At 44.7% G+C, this 23538-nt stretch overlaps 1 protein-coding gene across 1 annotated transcript in view; it reads right to left on the bottom strand.

Annotated features, from left to right (window-relative positions):
- The window catches only part of LOC121276785 (solute carrier organic anion transporter family member 4C1-like), a 225219-nt gene that overhangs the window by 120186 nt on the left and 81495 nt on the right, over nucleotides 1–23538 (bottom strand). Inside the window, exons 3-4 of the mRNA XM_041185330.1 lie at nucleotides 14970–15164; nucleotides 12097–12193 (exon numbers count right to left, since the gene is read on the bottom strand). Coding sequence (XP_041041264.1) covers nucleotides 12097–12193; nucleotides 14970–15164 — 292 coding nt within the window. The remainder of the gene's footprint in view (nucleotides 1–12096; nucleotides 12194–14969; nucleotides 15165–23538) is intronic.

Genomic DNA, 23538 nt, shown 5'->3' with positions numbered 1-23538 from the left:
GTCCAACATATATTCTTTCACGGAATGACAATCTATTTCCCTAAATCTCTCAAATTTTGACAATGCCTAATACGTAGTTAATAATAGGAGCAGCAGTAGGCCATTCAGACCCTCAAGCCTGCTCTGCCAATCAATATGAACATGGCTGATCATCCACTTCAATGGCTTTTTCCCACACTATCCCCATATCCCTTGTATGTCATTGGTACTTAGAAATCTGTCAATCTCTATTTTAAACATACTCAATGGGCGGAATCGTTCCAGGTTTGCACTAAGTGCAGGAGTGGGTGGGCAAAACAATGTATCATCCCAAATGTGTCGCATTAATCATGCATACCCAGGAAACACTCTGTTTCCATAGCGGGAGGGCTCTCATTCGCCTGCCACGCCATCACCGTGCCACTTCAGCACACTGGGCGCTATATTTAAAGTGCAGCTGCACGCACACACCTCAGTGCTTCAAGCCCATTACTGCTGCAAAGAAAACATAGCCCTAAAAGGCAAAAACACTGCAACCCTCAGGTTCAATGACATGTCCCTCGAGCACATTTTGGACGCAGTGGATGCTCGCTGTGATGTCCTCTACTCCAGCTCTGGCCGTATGATAGACAGCAACCTCACTAATCTGGCTTGGGACACAGTGGCAGCGGTGGTCAGCGCCAACACCCTTCAAAAGAGGACAGCCACCCAGTGTTGAAAGAGAATGAATGATCTCTTCCATTCTGCCAGGGTAACTTACTCTTCTCGTCACTCTCAATTCACGCACTCACAAACCCATCACATATCCACAGGGTCCTCACTCACTGCCGGTTCAAGGAACATTACCATTCACTCTCACACACACTTTCATTTTCCTCATCCCATCCATGGGATCAGTCGCCACTCACACATGCCAGGCATGCTTATCATCTGGCCTGGCAAGCATCCTGTTTACACTCTCTCCATCTCTTTTCATGCAGGACAAGCTGGAACACGATAAGGAGGAAAGGTTGCAGACTGATGGAGGAATGCCTGAAGTCAAAGTCCTCAGGGACTTTGAAAACAAAGCCATCTGGCTGGCGAGGGTCTGGACAGCTCCTGTGCTGACAGTGAGGACGGCGGTGCTCTATCAAGTGAGGATTTAGAAGTGCAACATCTATCAGACAACCATGCTGTGACTGATGTGTCCTGTTTCATAGGCCACTGCCATGCAGCTGAGGGAGTCCATAACCCAGCGCCTCCAATGAAGCCCTGAGGAAACCTCTGTAGAGGAATCTGGAGGCACCCTCCTTGAAGTCCCATCACAGCACTCACCCACACCCTCAACCAGTGCAAAGGCACACACACTTCAGTGGGACCTAGCTTTAGAATACCCTCGGGATCACAATCTGGTGAGCACATCGCACTGTCTGATCCGCAGCATGCGGTGGCAGGGACTTCCCAGGTGTCCAGCACACAGAGGACTGCTAGAGGTCAGAAATTTGATGAGTCTGAGCCAGGTGACGAGCCTCTGGGCTCGGTTATGTTCGAGTTGCTGGAGCTGCACAGGCAAGCTCAGGAACATCAGGAAGGGATGTCCGCTACACTTCTCAGATTGCAAGGCACAATGGAGGACTCCATCTGCCTTCAAGCTAAAATGATAGCACTAGTATGCCAATTGCACCAAGGTCAACACTGGTAGGATGGTGGCCGTCATGGAGACCTTGGTCCAGGATGTCACTCCTGCACTGCTGTGCAAGCTCAACTCTATTACTGATGCCATAGTTGGCTCCAACAGTGTGCACTTGAGAGGGGTGCAGGAAAGTTCGATCTAACTCCAGCTACCCCTTCTCCTCAAGGAGTCAGCCAGGGGCCCTTGGGCACCCATTGGGAGGAGGATCAGCAGGTGTATCCCCTGGGACCATCCATCCAGGTGACTCCGGGAGTATCAGTCCCATCCAAATCCCCTCTTCCTGTGACCTCAGCAGCTCCAGCTCCGCAGGCCGAGGAGGGTGCCACTGCCCCACAGTAGGACCCCGAAAGCAGGCCAGGACCCTCCAGGTCTCAGACATCATGGGACGCCCACCAAGGTCATCACAGACAAGGCGCAGCAGTCAGCAGACTGCCTCCATTTCTGCTGTGGGTGGCTGGGGAGCACCAAGACGTAGTGGCAGGGTTAGGAAAGTGAAGGAGATGTAGTTGTACAGCCTGGGTAAGGGTGTTAATCACATGTACATATTGTTCACTATTGTCAATAAACTCCCAAGAATGTATCCCTGCCTACGGCTTCTTGTTCTGGTGAGCAATGTTCATGTCATTCAGATGTGAAACCATTCTGCATAAGCTAAAGGCAGGTGTCCCAGTCCAGGGCCTCTTCCCTGTGCTTTGTGCAGTCTTCAGATCAAAGTGATGGTCTTGCCTCACACTCCCTGGAAACATTACTGATGTTACCTGCATTTCGAAGGTGCTTGTCATTGTTTCCAGAATATTATGGGCAGGCATCACAGAGTTCCGTCATTCTCTGTGAGCTCTCAGCACCTTTAAGGTGGGGCTAGTCCCCATCTCTTCAGCATCTGTGACCAGTGATGTTGTGCTCTTGAAGGGGTCAGGTGCTGATGGTGGACAAAGGCTCAGGTGCTTTTAAAGTTTCATGGCTGAGTCTCTATGATACGAACCTAATCGTGGAGCGCAAGCGTGCTGCCCTCGGCCAGACAGGAGTCAGATATTCTCAGAGGCTATGTGAAGATCTATGGAGTGCCCTCGCTGCAAGTTGTCATCATCCTCCTGCAATTGAGCAACTATTAGGGCCTTCACTATGTCTCCATGACAGGAGCATTATCACAGAGGTTAGGCGCATTGCCATAAGCCAGACTGGAATCAAACACTCATAGATACAATGTGAGGATCAATGGTGTTTCCTCATTGCATATTGTCATCATCTTCCACAAATCCAGCAGCTATGAGGGTCTCCCGAGCGCGCCTGCCTCCTCTGACCAGTGCAAGGGCCTCATCCCCGACAATGCCGCCTTCGAGGACCTCCTCATCCTTATCCCCATTGGCATCCTCCTCATCGGAGGAGAGTTCCAGCTCCTCCATCTCCTCCTCAATCAGCTCCGCTTCCCATTGCAGTGCCAGGTTGTAAAGGACGCAGCAGATGATGACGATGCATGACATCCTCTGTGGACTGTATTGCAGGGCTCCACAAGACCAGTTCAGGCTCCAGAACCTCATTTTCAGCATCCCTATGGTTTGCTCCACCAAGTTGCAAGTTGCAGCATGAGCCTCGTTATACCTTCGCTCTGCTGCAATCCGAGGCCGCCACACAAGTGTCATCATCCACGTCCTCTGCAAGTAGCCATTGACCCCGAGGAACTATCCCTGCAGCTTCTGTGGACCCTGGAAGACTTCAGGGACCTGTGATTGATTGAGAATGCAGGAGTCCTGCACTTTCCTTGAAACCATGTGCACACCTGCAGGATACTTCTGCGGTGTTCGCACACAAGCTGTACATTCAACGAATGGAAGCCCTTGCAATTGACATAGTTAACCGCTGGTTGTGACAGATCACCATGTGAATGCAATTGATGGCAGCCTGCAGCTGTCGGAAACCTGAGATCTAGGCAAATCCAATCACTCTTGCTCCTGGCTGTCCTAGTTCCAGGTGAAATGCACAAAGTTGTGTACCCTCATGGACGCATTTGTGGATGGAGGCTTGTGATATCCCACAGAGGTCACCAGTGGAGACCTGAAAGGAGTCACTGGCATAGAAATTGAGCAGTCACTTTCACAGCTACTGGCAGTGGATGCCCTCTATGCCTCCGTGGCACCACATCCTGAAGTTGCTGGCAGATGTGGCTAACCAGTTCCCTAGACACGCGTAGTCTTCGGCAACGCTGGTTCTCGGTCATCTGCAGGAATGAAAGGCGATGTCTATAGACCCTGGGTCTAGCTAGGTGCTGACCAGTGACGGCTCGCTGTGGCTCTTCGATGGCGTGTCTGGGAGCCCCAGCCACCCCTTCTTCCAGAGGGTGCTGTTCCTCCCTCTAAGCAGTCAGGCATCTCAGTCGCTCACCTCTCTGTCGTCTTCGCTGTCTGTAAGCCATGAAGCATACAGCCAGTTCACCAGGCTCCACAATCCTGATGTACTCCTCCTGCCGGATGAAAGGGAGAGACTTGTGGGTTAGCATGGGTACTAAGAACCTGTCTTGGTTAAGTCTGGGGGCCCGTTAATGCATCCCAGAAAGTGCTGGCCATCACTTGGATGGCCAGAGATTAGTGCACTGCATGGCTGCCTGAAAGCCCACCCACTTCCGCCCAACTCCACCTGACCGAATGGCAGCAACTTTGCCCATTGGACTGCACCTGTGCGGTCGCTTCCCTCACTCGCCACACCCCACCGCCACCCCCCCCCCACCCCCCCCCCCCCCCACCACCACCAACCCCCCCCACCCCCCCCAACACATGCTTGTGCACTACCTTCAATCACAGGGCAGCACTTGCTTCCCCCACTGCCCCATCGCCTCAACTGCAGGGCAGCCCTTCCCCCCATCAACCCCCAAATTGCGTCAACCATAGGGTATGGCTTGCCCCAACCCCCCACCAACATACCTCAAACGCAGGGCAGCTCTTGCCCCAACGCACCTCAGTCTTGAAGTCCAACAGGCGACCCAGGCAAGTGGTCCGCAACATTACTGTGTGCTCACCTCCAAGCTCCACTCAACGTGCAGCTGCCAAGTGTACGCATTTTATATGCTGTTGTGAAACATGTCAGCATGCAACATGTTGACGTGCGGGAGAATCCAGTGATAGGGGGTGCAGAGGAGGGCAGACGATTCTGGCTGGCTGGGCTTATAATGATATGTAGATGCATTACAATGAGGTTCCCGACACCCAAAGGCAGGGAACGCAGTCTGCCATCGGCGGGCAGAGCAGACGATCACAAACTGGTTTTACAACATCGTGAAACTGATTTTTGGCCTCATCACCATATTGTCCACTTATGCCACTGAACATGCCCGATGCCAGCAGGAATGAAAATCCCGGCCAATGATCGAGATTTCACAGCCCTTTGGGGTAGACAATTCCAAAGATTCACAGCCCTCTGAGTAAAAAAATTCTCTTCGTCTCAGTCATAAGTGGCTTCCCCCTTATTTTGAAATTGTGTCCCCTGGTACTAGGCTCCCCAACCAGGCAAACATCTCATCTGCATCTACAGTGTCGATCCCTTTAAGTATTTTGTAGGTTTCAATAAGGTCACTTCTCATTCTTCAAAACTCTAGAGAATATAGGCCCTGTTTCCCCAATCTCTCTTCAAAGGACAGTCCCGCAATCTCGGGGATGTCTGGTGAACCTTCATTGCACTCCTTCAATGACAATAATATCCTTTCTAAGGTAAGAGGACCAAAACTGCACACAGTACTCCAGGTGCGGTCTAACCAAGGTTTTATACAATTAAAGCAAGATTTCACTACTACTGTACTCAAATTGTCTTGCGATAATGGCTAACATACAATTAGCCTTCCTTATTTCCTGCTGCACTTGAATGTTTGCTCTCAGTGACTTATTGACGAGAACACCCATGTCCCTTTGTACATCTACACTTATTAATCTCTCACCATTTAAGAAATACTTTGCGCATCTGTTCCTCCTGCCAAAGTGGATAACCTCACATTTTTCCACCTTAGTTTACATCTGCCATGTTCTTGCCCACTTAGTCTGTCCAAATTCCCTTGAAGCCTCTTTGCACCTTCCTCACAACTCACACTCCCACCTAGCTTTGTGTCATCTGTGACCTTGGAAATATTACATTTGGTCCCCACATCCAAATCATTGACATATATTGTGAACTGCTGGGGTCTAAGTACTGATCATTGTGGGGTACCCCAATAGTCACAGCCTGCCACGTGAGAAAGGCCCGTTTATTCCAACCTGTGTTTTCTGCCTGTTAACCAATCCTCAATCCATGTCAGTACATGTGCTTTCGTTTTGCTACCAACCTCTTGTAGGGGACTTAATTGAAAGTCTCTTGAAAACCAAGTACACTATGTCCACTGACTCCCCTTTATCAATTCTATTCGTAACATCCTCAAAAAATTCCAACAGGTTTGTCAAACATGATTTCCCATTCATAAATCCATGTTGACTATGTCCAATCAGATCATTATTATCTAAGTATCCATTTATCACATTGTTTATAATAGATTCCAGCATTTTCCTTACTACTGATGTAAGGCTAACAGGTCTATAGTTCCCTGTTTTCTCGTTCCCTCCCTTCTTAAATAGCGGGGTGATGTTTGCTACCAATGCATCCACTATCTCTAAAGCTACCTCTTTCAACACTCTTGGATGTAGGCTATCAGGTCCCAGAGACTTACCAACCTTCAGTCCCATTAATTTCCTGAATGCAACCCGCTTACTAATATTAATTTCCCCTCAATTCCTCATTCTCCCTCATCCCTTGGATCTCTAATTCTGAAAGATTTCTTGTATCTTCCTCAGTGAAGATAGACACAAAGTAATAATTTAGCATCTCTACCATTTCTTTATTCCCCATTATAAATTCACCTGCTTCTGCCTTTAATGAATCCACGTTTGTCTTAGCCAAATGTTTCCTTTTTACATATCAATAGAAACTTTTGTAGTTCTTTTTTATGTTATTTGCTAGTTTATATTTATATTCTATTCTCCCTTTCTTTATCAGTTTCTTGGTCCTCCTGTGCTGCATTCTAAAATCCTCCCAATCTTCAGGTTTACTACTATTTCTGGCAACTATATAGGCCTTTTTTTAAATCTTATACAATCCTTAACTTCCTTTGTTAGCCACAATTGACTGACTTTTCTTTTTGGATTTTTTATACCTTGAAGGAATGTATAATTGGTGTAAACTATGTAATAATTTTTTAAAGACTATCCATTGCCTGTATACCATCATACTTTTTAATGGATTTTCCTGATACACTTCAGCCAATTTGCCCCTCATACCTTCATAATTTCCTTTGTTCAAATTTAATACCCTGGCTTCAGATTGAGCTACCTCACTTTCAAACATAATGTAAAATTCTATCATATTATGGTCACTCATCTCCAAAGGTTCTTTTACAGCAAGGTTACTAAATAGCCCTTTCTTGTTACATATGACTATGTAACAAGAATCTAAAATAGCCTGTCCTCTCATTGGTTCCTCAGCATACTGCTCTGAAAAACATCCCTAACACATTCCAGAAACTTGTCCTCCATAGCAATAGTGCTCATTAGATTTACTCAGTCTAAATGCAGATTGAAGTCACTCATGATTACTGTATTACCCATGCTACATGCTTCTCTAATCTCCTGATTAATACCATGCCTCACTACCACTACTGTTTGGTGGGCTATAAACAATTCCTACCAATGTTTGCTGCCCCTTGCTGTTTCTTAGCTCCACCCAAACAGATTCCACATTTTGTTCTTCCAACCTGAAATCCTCCCTGAGTAATGTACCCTGATCTCATCCCTTATTATCAGTGTAACTCCTTTTCCTTTTTGCCTGTCCTTCTGAAATGTCAAATATCCTTGAATATTCAATTCCCAGCCTTGGGCACCCTGCAGCCAGGTTTCCGTAATGGCAATTAGATCATATCCATTTAACTCTATTTGTGCCTTTAATTCATCTACCTTGTTGCGAATGCTGTGTGCATTCAGGTAGAGTTCCCTTAATTTTGTCTTTTTAACATTATTCCACATCCTAAGCTTAGTTAATGCTTGCCTTTGTATCACCTGCCTTCTAATTTCACTTGCTACTTTATTCTGCTTCCTGTTACCAGCTTTACTTCCTTCCAATTTGAGCTACTTCTCAGATTCCCATCCCCTGACAAGCTAACTTAAACAAATCATCTTTCTTGTAAATTTCATCCAAAATCTCAACTGAGATTTGAAGGTCCAAATCTTCATCACTATCTAAGTGACAGGCATCAAGCTCACAAAATAATTTACTTCCGTTTTACTTTTGTAGGCAGTGGCAATGCTGAGGCCATGCCTTTTTTGGGAATGGAACCCATGTCCACATATCCATTCTTTCACTGGTCACATGGTTTAGACTTTGAGGAGGGAAATCATACTTCAACAATTTACATTTGCTTTCTGCCATTTTCCACAACAGCCACTATGATATTTTTGTTCTGCCTGAAAAACTTTTCTTAGTTTCCAAACTTCTCTTTTAGGCAATCATCCTCTGCCACCATGTTATATTCACAAAAGCCAAGTGGTGAAGGATAGAACTTGAGCCAATATTTAGACAATTTTATAAGTATTTATGTACAGAGATACAAATGACAAACATCTACAAACAAGCACCTTCCAAACTCAAATGCCACAGCTTCAGTCTATTCCTATTTATGAGTACAACTGAATCCAAACCAATAAAATACAATTAATATACCATTAACACAATTAACTCCGGCAATTAATTATTTAAACTTAGGTATACATTCCCTTTGTACATCCAATCTTATGTAAAAATGAACATGATAAATTCTGTTGAATCAACTAGTAATAAAACTGTACAAACTCTACAGTACCCGCTATATACCTTTATACAAAATACACAGCATACATGTTGCATAAGAAATAGTGGTATGAGCTATCAGTATAACAAATAACTGATGTTAATTATACAATATGCTTGCCTTCTGCTCTCTACCAGCACTGAGCCCTAACCCTGTTTTGATTCAGGCCAGGTTACAGCCATCAGCCAGTTTTCAAAGAAGGAAAAGGTTATAAACTGAGTATATTATTAAAGGAATACATGCCTGAGGCATAGAACAGTGGGACTGATGCAGGAATGGAGATAAAAGGGAAGAGAAAATAACAGAAAAAGGAGAGAGGAACAGTGAGATGGAGACAGAGAAGCGGAGATGATAACAAGAAAAATACGTGCATGAGAGGCATAAAAAACAAGGATAGATTTTCTACCTTGTCATGCCTAAATGGTTGGAAATTCTAGTGCAGGGAAAGCAGAAAGTAGGCATAATAAAGTAGGAGACAATGAGAGGGAAACAAAGGATTCAAGAGTGGGAGAAAAGCAGAGAGTTAATTGTGCAGTACAATTTTTTTTTTCATTCATTCACAGGATGTGGGCTTCGCTGGCTGGGCCAGCATTTATTGTCCATCTCTGGTTGCCCTTGAGAAGGTGGTGGTGAGCTGTCTTCTTGAACTGCTGCAGTCCATGTGTTGTAGGTACACCCACAATGCTGTTAGGAAGGGAGTTCCAGGATTTTGACCCAGTGACAGTGAAGGAATGGCAATATTTTTCCATTCAGGATGGTGAGTGGTGGCTTAGGGGGAAACTTCCAGGTGGTGGTGTTCCCATCTATCTGCTGCCCTTGTCCTTCTAGATGATTGTGGCCATGGGTTTGGACGGTACCCTCTAAGGAGCCTTGGTGAATTCCTGCAGTGCATCTTGCAGATGGTACACAACTGCTGCTACGGTGCATCAGTGATGGAGAGATTGAATGTTTGTGGATATGATGCCAATCAAGCGGGCTGCTTTGTCCTGGATGGTGTCAGGCTTCTTCAGTGTTGCAGGAGCTGCACTCATCCAGGCAAGTGGGGAATATTCCACTACACTCCTGACTTGTGCATAGGCGGATGGTGGACAAGCTTTAGGGAGTCAGGAGGTGAGTTACCCATCGCAGGATTCCTAGCCTCTGACCTGCTCTTGTGGCCACAGTGTTAATATGGCTAGTCCAGTTTAGTTTCTGGTCAATGGTAATCCCCAGGATGTTGATAGTGGGGGATTCAGTGATGGTAATGCCATTGAACATCAAGAGGCGATGGTTAGATTCTCTCTTGTTGGAGATGGTCATTGCCTGGCACCTTTGTGGCATGAATGTTACTTGCCGCTTGTCAGCCCAAGCCTGGATATTGTCCAGGTCTTGCTGCATTTGGATACGGACTGCTTCAGTATCTGAGGAGTCATGAATTATACTGAACATTGTGCAATCACCAGCGAACATCCCCATTTCTGACCTTATGGTGGAAGGAAGGTCATTGATGAAGCAGCTGAAGATGGTTGGGCCAAGGACACTACCCTGAGGAACTCCTGCAATGATCTCATAGAGTTGAGATGACTGACATCCAACAGCCACAACCATCTTCCTTTGTGCTAGGTATGAGTCCAACCAGTGGAGAGTTGCTCCCTGATTCTCACTGACTCCAGTTTTGCTAGGGCTCCTTGATACCACACCTCAGTCAAATGTGACCTTGAGGTCAAGGGCAGTCACTCTCACCCCTTCAGGAGTCCAGGTCTTTTGTCCACGTTTGAACCAAGGCTGTAATGAGGTCAGGAGCTGAATGGCCCTGGCGGAACCCAAACTGGGGGTTAGTGAGCAGGTTATTGCTAAGCAAGTGCTGCTTGATCGCGCTGTTGGTGACCCCTTCCATTACTTTACTAATGATCGAGAGTAGACTAATGGGGCAGTAATTGGCCAGGTTGCATTTGTCCTGCTTTTTGTGGACAGGACATACCTGAGCAATTTTCCACATAGCCAGTGTTATGGCTGTGCAGTTGGCACAGCCGAGTTATTTAAAATCCCAGAAGGAAACTTAAAATTATAGGTTATGACAGTTGTTTAAAGTGTTATGTTTGAGATGCGACTCAAAATTCAAGAATCAGCCACCAGTTTGAGAGGTTTTATATTAAGCTAAATGAAACATTTTATTAATTTACACAAGTAAAAGATATACACATGACTACAAATTACTATGATTATAACCTTTAACAAATTCCCAAACTAATCTCCATTACGGTAACAGCAACCCATAGACTTAGCCGGATACCAGGCAAACCATTGTCACCTTACGAATTCAGAATTAGGTTCTTTTCACTTTGGTTTCTGTGGAGACAGCTGGAGGCTTCCAGCTGCTTTTGATCTCACATTGCCTCTGCCCTGCACACACAAAACTGCTGAAGTTATATCTAGCACTGCTCATTGTATCTCCAGCCTCTTTGAATGCCACTTTTTAACAATAAAACCTCTTTCATAGTACCAATTTTATTAGTAATATGAACATATGGCTTGGTATCTGCTTGCGAGGTAGTAGTTTTCATCCCACTTCTTGAATGCTCTATTCAAAAAGTGCAAATGCATGCTATCTCTCTTACATGTCAAAACTAGTACACATCAAAGCACCCGGACTAGCTGTCTTTAATCCAATTAAGATACACACACAGACTAAATCTATTTTAAAAGAAAAATATTTTCCAATAATATTATATTCATTAATAGCTTCATGACAGCCGAGTAGGTGCCAGTGTTATAGCTGCACAGGAACAGTTTGGCTAGGGGCACAGCAAGTTCTGGAGCACAAGTCTTCAGTACTATTGCCAGAATATTATCAGGGCCCATAGTCTTTGCACTATCCACTGCCTTAAGCTGCTTCTGGATATCACATAGAGTGAATAGAATTGACTGAAGACTGGCATCTGTGATGCTGGGGACCTCCAGAGGAGGCCAAGATGGGTCATCCACTCAGCACTTCTGGCTGAAGATTGTAGCAAATCTTCAGCCCTATCTTTTGCACTGATGTGCAAAGGCTTTGAGGATGGGGATATTTGTGGAGCCTCTTCCTCCATCGAGTTGTTTGATTGTCCATCACCATTCACGACTGGATGAGGCAGGACTGCATTGCTTAGATTTGATCTGTTGGTTGCTGCTTATGTTGTTTGGCACGTAAGTAGTCCTGTATTATAACTTCACCAGGTTGACACCGCATTTTTAAGTGTGCTTGCTGCTGCTCTTGGCATGCCCTCCTGCACTCTTCGTTGAACCAGGGTTGATCCCCTATCTTGATGGTCATGGTAGAGTTGGGGATATGCTAGGCCATGAGGTTACAGATTGTGTTTGAGTGCTTTTCTGCTGCTGATGGCACAGCAGCTCATGGATGCCCAGTTTAAACAGAGAGATAATTTTTTCTTTGAGCAATACCACAAGAGATCAACAAATTAAATTTATTTGCTTCAAAAGAGCTTCTGTGAGTATAACTACGGTACTATTTCAGGGAACGGCTGCTGATTTCTCTTAAGCATCAATTAGTCATCTTGCTGAATATCAACAATTAGGAAGAGAACAGAAAAATACAAAAGAATGAAAATCAACTTACTTGGAAATTGTATTGATATCAATATAAATGTCCAGGAACTGACCACCTATGACATATCCAAACGCAGGGCCCAGAACTGACATGCCACTTCCAATACCTGTGGATTATTGCAGCAAGTGTTTCTTTAATTAGCATTGTAGATACAATAATAAGTTAAACATAGTTCTAACCATGATAATTCTGATTTCAATAACTCCACTACTGGTGGCAGTGCCTTCAGCGGCTTGGGCCATGAGCTCTAGAATTCCCTTCCTAATCCTCTATGTTTATTACTTTTCTCTCCTTCTTTAAGATGCCCCTTGAAATCTATCTCATTTGCTCTATGTGGATCCATGTTTGATAACACTCCTATGAAGAACCATGACATTTTGCTATGTTAAAGGTGCTATATAAATGTAAATTGTTGTTGTTATGGTATTAATTACAAATTGTGTTTTGATTGGTTTAAGTGCAAACATGACCTACCTCTGAATCTGAAACTTAATCTTTTAAAATGAAAAATAAGTACACTTTGTTCAAAGTCCCATTGTGACCTGCATATATAAACCAAAGAACCATTTTTTCTCTTTTTCATGTAAATGGTTTTCTCAAAGAACCTCATCTTCTGACTGAATATTGAGTTCAACGATTTTAGATCATGAACTCTCTCCTCCATCGCCACCCCCTTTCCGATCCCACCCTTTTTTACTCAATAATTTATATAGATTTTTCTTTTCCCACCTATTTCTATTATTTTTAAATGCATTTCCATCCTTTGTTTTATCTCTACCTTTTAGCCTATTTCGATTCCTTCACCCCACCCCCACTGGGGCTATCTGTACCTTGCTTGTCCTGTTTTCTACCCTTAATTAGCACATTCCTTAGATAATATCACCACCTTCAACACCTCTTTGTCCTTTTGCCTATGACATCTTTTGGCTATCTCCACCTATCACTGGCCCTCTATCCAGCTTTACTTGTTCCACCCCTTAAACCAGCTTATATTTCACCTCTCTTCTATTTTTACAAAGTTCTGTTGAAGAGTCATACAGACTCGAAATGTTAATTGTGTTCCTCTCCGCAGGTGCTGCCAGACCTGTTGAATTTTTCCAGGTATTTTTATTTTTATTAACCATTTTTTATCTACTATTTGGGAACCACCAACAGGAACCCAATCTTGTGAAGGTGATAGGGATTCGGACGTCGGCAAGAGGCCCAGCAAGCGCCCTGTGTTGCCTCTTTTCGAGAAGATCTGCTGCATCTTGTTCCACTCTAGGCACATGAAGGACTGCGGCAGATGAAGCTTTCCTCAGGATCAAGAACCTGGGGGCGGAAGTCCCACCCACTGAGAGCAGCCAGCCCAACAAGGCCAGTAACTCTAATGAATGGTAGCACCGCCAGGAAGGAGATTGCAGCTGCCGCCACGACATCTACTCAAGGCCGAGGATCGTTTCTGGATTTCAGGCCACAGCTAAGTGATGGTAGAACGGATGGGGAGGCTCGACAGCAAAGGCAAGGGTTGGCTCTCAGCAGGTTCCCCCTTCCTGATTCTGGTTCCCTGAATCAAGCACTAAGTGGCTTTGAACAAGGGACCCCCCACCCCCAACCCCAGAAGCCTGGAAGCAACCCCACACCGGTTTGCTTGTCCTGTTCTCTGCATCGTGAGCCCCGCCGCTAGGTTAATGCCATTAATTGCGCACGTAAGGGCCTCAATTGGTAATGGGGCAAGAAGGTCATCCGTGAACCTTCCTGCATGGACTGAATCTGGGTTCAAGGGGTAAGGTAGTGGGGTTCCCACCTGCCACCTTCCAGCCTGATTAAATGCCCCAGCCACATGGAAGGGCACAAGATTCCGCCCATTATCTTGGACAGTGAGAAATATTGAGAACTGTCGTAAAAGGTGTAGGAGTCTGGACAGAAACAGCTGCTGTCTGTAAAGATACAAGCCTTGATTTTCCAAGTTTGTGCTGCTCACAACATTCACCACACTTGTACGCTAGCTGCCAAGCAGGAAATTGTAGCTAGGATGCTCTTGGTTTCTTTTCCCAAAGTTAAAAGGTAGAAATTCATGGGCGTACATGATTTCCCCATATATATGATTATGGACAAGATGCCTTGGGAATACAGCCCTATAAGGGATGATCCTGTAGGGGAGTGGTGCTCAAAGGGACAAAATTCCAAACATTTGTCAGTATCTTTCAGTTCCCCAGTTGCATTTTAACACAATACTGCTGGCTAGAGGCAACCTGGGAATAAGCATTTTGGGTAAAATTGCCCTTAGGAAGCTTCACCAAGTGACTACAGTAAGAAGTGTTTCCCAAAAGTTACCATTCATAAGGTCACCAGATTGAAATTTGATAATGTTGTGTATAAGTTCTACATAACATGTTTACTCCTGCACTGCATTCAACAAACAGTTCTAAAACATAGATAAAAGAATGTTAAATAGACAGATACTTTTGTTTATAATAATTAGCCATAGGTGAAGAAATTCTCTGTGGATGTGAAACATAACCATAATTAATTCCTTTTAAGCACTATTACAATTTTTCTACACTTGCGCACAAAATAAATCTTCTGCCACTTGCTACTTTAGGAGAAAACACATTAATTTCAAAAGGGAAGGTCTTCCTTTTAATCAGATTAGATCACAAATGCACTATTGCATTACTCAATTGTAATAATTACCCATTGCTGACCAGAATAGGGAACCCCGTCAACTGGAAATTTAATAACATAATAATATCTAATAACTGTGATTTTTGTTATTCAACTATTAATGTGATACAATAATATAATAAAATTCCGATTCAAAGTATTACAGTTTTCCTAAAATTGGACAATGAAATGTGAGACGATTCCAGATAAAATGACAAGTCATCATGTAAGCATACCTATATAAAGGGAACTTTTCTCATTAGAGACAGAATCATCAATGTGGGCCGTTCCCAGTGTGTATAAAGGGGTTCCTCCTACCCCATGTAGCAGCTGCCCCAGAAGGAACACAAATACAAAAGTGGAGGATTTAGTTGTAGCAGAGGGAGTGCAGGCTGGTGTGCTGGCATTATTGTGAGGTACAACACAGGTATCTGAAAGAAAAAGAAATGGTATAATTATCACAATACTTTGAAAACCAAGTCTCATGAGAAGTTCCAGAACTTTTTATTACTGATTGTGTTTTTTTTCAGTCTTGTCAATTCCAATATGAAAAATACTGTACGGCTCCTTTGGACCAACACCATGGTCAAGTGAGCAAGAACAACTGAGCTGAAATGGAAAGTTAGTAATTAGGAACATAATAACATCAGAAATAAGATCAATGCTAGTTTAAATAATCATTTCCTCTCAGGCTGTAGATGATTTGAGAAGGAGAAAACATTGGCCTGGATTTTTAAAAATTCTTTCATCCTCGCCAACCTGCCTGCCACAGACGCATCTGTCCATGACAGTATCGATAGGAGTGACCACCGTACAATCCTTATGGAGATAAAGTCCTGTCTTCACACTGAGGATACCCTTCATCGTGTTATGAGGCACTACCGCTGTGGTAAATGGTGATAGATCTAGCAACTCAAGCCTGGGCATCCCTGAGGCGTTATGGGAAATCAGCAGCAGCAGAATTGTACTCAACCACAATCTGTAACCTCATGGCCCGGCATATGCCCGACTCTACCACTACCACCAAGCCAAGGGATCAACCCTGGTTCAATGAAGGGTGCAGGAGGGCATACCAGGAGCAGCACCAGGCATACCAAAAAAGTGGTGTCAACCTGGTGAAGCTATAACAGAGGACTACTTGCACGCAAAATAGCGTAAGCAGCAAACGATAGACAGATCTAAGTGATCCCACAACCAATGGATCAGATCTAAGTTCTGCAATCCTGGCACATTCGTTGTGAATGGTTTTGGACAACTAAACAACTCACTCCAGGAGGAAGCTCCACAAATATTCCTATCTCAATGATGGAGGAGACCAGATATTAGTGCAAAAGATAAGGCTGAAGCATTCGCAACAATCTTCAGCCAGAAGTGCCGTGTGGATGATCTATCTCAGCCTACTCCGGAGGTCCACAGCATCACAAATGACAGTCTTCAGCCAATTATTTCCCTCCACATGATATCAAGAAACGGTTGAAGGCACCGGATATTACAAAGTCTATGGGCCCTGACAATATTCCAGTAATGTTACTGAAGACTTGTGCTCCAGAACTTGCCATGCCCCGAACCAAGCTGTTTCAGTACAGCTACAACACTGGCATCTACCCTGCAATGTGGAAAATTTCCCGCATATGTCCTGTACACAAAAAGCAGGACAAATCCAACCTGGCTAATTACCACCCCATCAATTTACTCTCGATCATCAATAAAGTAATGGAAGGTGTCATCAATAGTGTTATCAAGTAGCACTTACTTGGCAATAACCTGCTCACTGACGCTCAGTTTGGGTTCTGCCAGGGTCATTCAGCATCTGACCTCATTGCAGCCTTAGTTCAAACATGGGCACAAGAGCTGGAACACCAGAGGTGAGGCGAGAGTAATGGCCCTTGACCTCAAGGCAGCATTTGACTGAGTGTGGCATTAAGGGGCCCTAGCAAAACAGGCATCAATGGGGATTGGGGAAAATTCTCTGCCAGTTGGAGCCATACCTAGCGCAAAGGAAGATATGAAGATACAAACATAACATACAAATTAGGAGCAGGAGTAGGCCACTTGGCCCCTCAATCCTGCTCCGCCATTCAATAAGACTATGGCTGTTCTGAATGTAATCTCAACGCCACATACCTGCCTACTCCCAATAACCTTTCACCCCCTTGTTAATTAAGAATCTATCTATCTAGCTCTGCCTTAAAAATATTCAAAGAATCTGCTTCCACCGGCTTTTAAGGAAGAGAGTTCCAAAGACTCACAACCCTCTGAGAGAAAAAATTTCTCCTCATCTCTGTCTTAAATGAGCGACCCCTTATTTTTAAACAGTGATCCCAAATTCTCGATTCTCCCCCAAGAGGAAGCATCCTCTGCACATCTTCCCTGTCAAGGCCCCTCAGAATCTTAAAGGTTTCAATTAAGTCAACCCTTACTCTTCTAAATTCCAGTGGATACAAGCCTAAGCTGTCCAGTCTTTCTTTATAAGACAACCCGCCCATTCCTGGTATTAGTCCAGTAAACCTTCTCTGAACTGCTTCTAAGGCATTTACAGCTTTCTTTAAATAGGACCAGTACAGTACACAGTACTCCAGATGTGGTTTCACCAATGCCCTGTACAACTGAAGCATCACCTCCCTACTTTTGTAATCGATTCACCTCACAATAAACGATTACATCCTATTAGCTTCCCTAATTACCTGTTGTATCTGCATACTAACCTTTTGTGATTCATGCACAAAGACACCCAGATCTACCTGATTCATAGAGCTCTGCAATCTCTCACCATTTAGATAATAAGCTTTTTTATTCTTCCTACCAAAATGAAGGATTTCACATTTGCCCACATTATACTCCATTTGCCAGGTCTTTGCCCACTCACTTAACCTATCTATGTCTCTTTGTAGCCGCTTCACAAATTATTTTCCTATCTACCTTTGCATCATCAGCAAATTTGGCTTCATCCATGTCATTTATCTAAATTGCAAAAACATGAGACCCCAGCACTGATCCCTGTGGCACACCACTCGTCACATCCTGCCAACCAGAAAAAGACCCATGTATGGCAACTCTCTGCTTCCTATTAGCTAGCCAATCTTCTATCCATGCCAATATGCTACCCCCTACACCATGAGCTTTTACTTTCTATAATAACCTTTGATGTGGCACTTCATCAAATGCCTTCTGGAAATCTAAGTACAGCACATCCACCTGTTGGCTCCTTTATCCATAGCACATGTGACTCCTTCAAAGAACTCCAATGAATTGGTTAAACATGATTTCCCTTTCACAAAACCATGTTCACTCTGCCTGATACCTTGAATTTTCCTAAGTGTCCTGTTATAACATCTTTAATAATAGCTTCTAATATTTTCCCCCTGACAGATGTTAGGCTAACTGGCCTATAGTTTCTGCTTTCTGTCTCCCTCCCTTTTTGAATGAAGGAGTTATATTTGCTATTTTCCAATTCAATGGAACCTTCCCTGAATCTAGGGAATTTTGGAAAATTAAAACAGGTACATCAACTATCTCACTAGCCACTTCTTTCAAGACCTTAGGGTGAAGTCCATTCAGACCTGGGGATTTGTCAGCCCGCAGCCCCAACAATTTGCTCAATACCACTTCCCTGGTGATTGTAATATTCCTGAGTTCCTTCCTCCCTTCCATTTCCTGATTTACAGCTATTTCCGGGATGTTATTTATGTTCTCTATAGTGAAGACTGAAGCAAAACACCTGTTTAATTCATCCGTCATCTCCCTACTTTCCATTTTCAATTCTCCAGGCACACACTCTATAGGACCACTAATCACTTTAACTCTTTTCTTATTTAAATATCTTTAGAAATGCTTACTATCCGTCTTTATATTACTAGCTAGCTTTCCCTCAATCTAATTTTTCCTTCCTTATTAATCTTTTTGTCATTCTTTGCTGTTCATTAAATTCTTTCCAATCTTCTGACCTGCCACTCATCTTTGCATACTTATATGCTTTTTCTTTAATTTTGATACTGCTTTAACATTTTTAGTTAACAGCGGATGGTGGGCCCTCCCCTTGGAATTTTCTTTCTCAATGGAATGTATATATTCTGAAATATCCCTTTAAATGTCTGCCACTGAACTTCTATTGACATATCCCTTAACCTCATTTACCAGTTCACTTTAGCTAGCTCTGCTTTCATGCCCTCATAATTGCCCTTGTTTAAGTTTAAAATACTAGTTTAGGACACACCCGTTTCTCCCTCAAAATTAATGTAAAATTCAATCATATTATGATTGCTGTTACCAAGGGGTGCCATCACTAGGAGGTTATCAATTAATCCTATCTCATTGCTCAATACCAGGTCTAGTATAGCCTGCTCCCTGGTTGGCTCCTGAACATGCTGTTCTAAGAAACTATCCCAAAAACACTCTATGAACTCCTTATCTACGCTACCTTTGCCCATCTGATTTTTCCAGTCTATATGTAGATTAAAGTCCTCCATAATTATTGCTGTACTTTTCTGGCAAGCTCCCATTATCTCTTCTTTTATACTCTGTCCTACCATGTGGTTACACTTAGGGGGCCTGTACACCAGTCCCACAAGTAATTTCTTGCCTTTATCATTCCTCATCTCAACCCAAACCACATCTATATCCTGGTTTCCTGAACTTAGATTATCCCTCTCCAAATCGCTAATACCATCATTAATTAACAGAGCCACCTCTCCACTTTTCCCAGCTTCCTGTCCTTCCTAAATGTCACATATCCTTCAATATTCAGATCCCAATCTATGACATCTTATAGCCATGTCTCTGTAATGGCTATCATTTTTTTTTCTATTTACACTATCAGTTCATCTGTTTTGTTTTGAATGCTACATGCGTTTAGGTACAGAGCCTTTACAATTTTTGTGGCATCTAGCTTTATCTGCTGATTTACTCTCAGATTTGTATTCTCTGTCTGTTCCTATCCCCGTCCGTTTATCATTTCCCATATTAATACCTGTCTCTCTTGCCTTGTCTCCACGCTTTGGTTTACCACATCTTCCCAAATTTGATCCCTTGCCCCCGCTAGTCAGTTTAAACTACTCTCTACTTCCTTAGGCAGCTCGCGTGGACACCAGCCCCAGCATGGTTCAGGGTAGACCGTCCCAACGGTACAGATCCCATTTTGCCCAAAACTGGTGCGAGTGCCCCACAAACCGGAATCCACTTCCCCCACACCAGTCTTTGAGCCACGCATTCATTTCTCTAACCTTATTTGTCCTATGCCAATTTGCAAGTGGCTCAGGTGATAATCCAGAAATTATTACCTTTGAGGTTCTGCTTCTTAATTTGGCGCCTAGCTCGTTATACTGACTATGCAGAGCCTCCTTCCTCATCCTGCCTTTGTCGTTGATACCTACATGGATCATGACCACTGGATCCTTTCCCTCCCATTGCAAGTTCCTCTCCAGCCCTGAGCAAAAGTCCGAATCCTGGCACCGGGCAGGTGACAAAGCTGTCTGGACTCTTGCTCTTTGCAACAGAAAACAGTGCCAATCCCCCTTACTATACTGTTCCATACTATCATTTTGTTCCTTTTTGCTCCCCCCACTTGAATGGCTTCCTATACCACGGTGCCATGGTCAGTTTGCTCATCCACTCTGCAGCTCCTGCTCTCATCCAAACAAGCTGAGAGAACCTCAAACCTATTGGACACTCACAGAGGCTCACACTCCTGCTCTCTGGATCCATTTACCTGCCTCACTCACAGTCACACCCTCCTGTTCCTGACCACCGACCAAATCAGGAGACCCTATCCTAAGTGGAGCGACTGCTTCCTGGTATAAAGCATCCAGGTAACTTTTCCCCTTCCTGATGTGTCACAGAGCCTGCAGCTCAGCCTCCAGCTCAATGATTCTAAGCTAAAGTTCCTCAAGCCGCAAGCATTTACTGCAGATGTGTTTGCCCTGGATCACAATGTTACCCAGGAGCTCCTACATGCTGCAGCCTTAACACAGCACCTGTACTGCCATCCTTAATGTGTTTTGAACAATTATTTAATTATTTTAATCACATTTTTATGTTGCTTTCTGATATATTTTATTAGCTTTACCACCAACTTGTGTGCCTTGTCTGCAGTGAAGAGCCCTGAATTTATAGTAAACTGAACTGGGGCTACAGTAACTAGATTCAACCAGTAAACTAATTAACTACTCAGCTCCTACAGCCAAGAGTGAGTTTACCCTGTTTAAATTGCAAGAAAGAAAGAACTTAACCTGCTTAGACAGTACATCCCAGTTACTGCTAATTACTGACTGGATTAGATTTTAAAAGCAAAATTTAAGAACAAAGTTAACACTTAAGTCTCCCCCTCTCACCAAACTCCAAGTCTTCACTCAGTTAGCTCAGCTGCACTCCATTTCTCAAAGTGTCTAGTTTACATAAGAAGTTCTTTTAAATCATGGACTAGCAGCACTCGGCACGACCTTATGGGCAGAATTTTCCCATTGTCATATGGGGGTGGGCCCTGCACATCCGCGTGTAAAATGACGCGTGGTGACGTTGAGCGAGCGTCCTGGTGTCACCACACGCCATCGCGATATTTCGCTGGACGGGCGGGTGTTGATGTCTGATGCATGCCTGCCATTAATTAACGGGCCACTTAAGGCCCTTGAGTGTTCAATCGAAGCCAATGTTTCGGCATCCGTGCAATCTTTGGGTCGGCGCACAGGCGTAATGAGCAGGCGGGTTGGATACATTTATACTAACCTCATCCAAGGTTGGGATAAGAGGGCTCACTGGGGCTGTGAATGTGCACAGTCAAGTATTTCTTTTGGAAAGTTTTTCAAACTTGCCTGTGTGATCTGCAGTACTCCAAAAACGCATACCTGCTGCTTTTTCTGGACCCTTAACCTTCAGGTCAGCACTCTGCCGTGAGGAATTTTTTTCTGGGCTTCAGGTTTCAGGAAGCCTTCCCTGAGCCCGGAAATGGGAGCTGAACTGTCCACTGGGGGCAGCTCCTCTGAGGAGGAAAGAAGGGCTAGAAGGGGGAGGAGGCCAGGAGTGCACATTCAGCCTCCAGGGGAGTCATTGATTGTAGCACAGTTTTTGGAGGCAGACCCACGAGTAGAGAAGGTTATTTTTCCAGGTCTCCCTTCTCATCCACAACATGATCTGATGAAGCAGCAATGCACTGGGAGTTTGGCCATGATGACCTTCTTAATTAAAGGAGGGTTGGAAAATGCCAAAACATTCCTTAAAAACTTTGGGAGGACAGGTGCAGGCATAAGGGGCACAGGGCCTAGAGGTAGTCCAAAGCAGAAGGGGCCGCAGAAGATGCCACTTTCCTGCTGCCGGGTTATACAGGCGGCAAAGCAGCTACCTCAATATGTCTGAGGTGCAGTGCTGAAGGAAGCTCCGCCTCTCAAGGGGGACAGTCAACTATATCTGTCAGATGATTGGGCCTGAGATCTCTGCTAACTGTGTGGATGGACACCCCATGCCAGTGGCTCTAAAGGTCACGGTTGCCCTCAACTTCTATGCCTCTGGCTCCTTCCAGGGCTCAGTGGGTGATCTTTGTGATGTCTCCCAATCAGCTGTCCATATTTGTGTCAAGCAGGTCACAGATGCTCTGTTCAGGCGTGCATTGACCTTGATCCATTACTGTTGGGACCAGGCAAGCCAGACACAGTGAGCCTGAGGCTTCGCGGCCATTGCTGGCTTCCCCCGCGTCCAGGTTGCTATAGACTGCACACATGTGGCCATCAAGGCGCCAGCAGGTGAGCCCGGTGCCTTCATCAACAGAAAGGGCTTCCACTCCATGAACGTGCAGATAGTGTGTGATCACAGGATACCGATCTTACAAGGTCTGTGCAAGGTACCCAGGCAGCTCCTGGGTACAAGGCTCTTATCAGACACTCCCAGGTGCCGGGGCTCTTCAGTGCTTCAGCTCGGCTGGATGGATGGCTGCTGGGTGACAAGGGCTATACCCTCAGAAAGTGGCTCATGACGCTTCTCCGCCATCCAATATTAGAAGCTGAGCAGCGGTACAATAGGAGCCACACCTCCACAAGAGCTGTGGAGGAGAGAGCCATTGGTCTTCTCAAGACGCACTTCCAATGCCTGGACCACTCAGGAGGCGCATTCCAGAATCCCCCCGATCGTGTCTCGGTGATAGTGGCTGCATACTGCGCTCTGCACAATCTGGTGCTGGAAAGGGGGAACGCAGTGGACAATGAAGACGTCAACGCAGTTGCTGCGGCTACACACGATGAATCCAGCAGTGAGTCCGAGGATGAGTAAGCACGGGGAAATGACCCGGGCATACTCCAGGGAGGCGGGGACACCCGGGAGGCTTTAATCCAACGAACCTTCAGATAGCACACCACAGATGGTCCAACAGGACAAGCCTGGGCTGTCGGCTCAATACTCAACACCTAACTGCAAAATCTGCCAGATTAGCAACAGTAAATAAGAGCCTTGTTAATAAAGCTGAATGTCCAACAAAGCACTCATTACAGCTTTAGGAACCATACACGTGCAGAAGAAAAGAGGCACCCTCAGCCATGGTGACATACCTGAATTTAACGTGTCAAGCAAAGCAACTTATTTCAAAAAAAAAATTCAACAGTGTTAAAAATCAAATAAAATCACAAGGGCCTAATCTCGGGCAACACAAAAGCACCTGTGAAAAGCCCGTGATGTGCCTAAGGTGCCTTATGTTTTTGTTTCTGGGTGCTACGTCTTGGTTCTGCCCCATCGCTCAGAGTGGCATTTGAGACAGCCTGCTGACTCTGATGTGCTGTTAGCCTTGATGACCATGGCGGTCGTCCTCTGGCCCATGGAGCCTGTGCTGGC

The sequence above is a fragment of the Carcharodon carcharias genome, chromosome 4 (genome assembly GCF_017639515.1).
Source record: "Carcharodon carcharias isolate sCarCar2 chromosome 4, sCarCar2.pri, whole genome shotgun sequence".
Classification (NCBI taxonomy): Eukaryota; Metazoa; Chordata; class Chondrichthyes; order Lamniformes; family Lamnidae; genus Carcharodon; species Carcharodon carcharias.
This window is presented reverse-complemented; position numbering and strand designations above follow the sequence as displayed.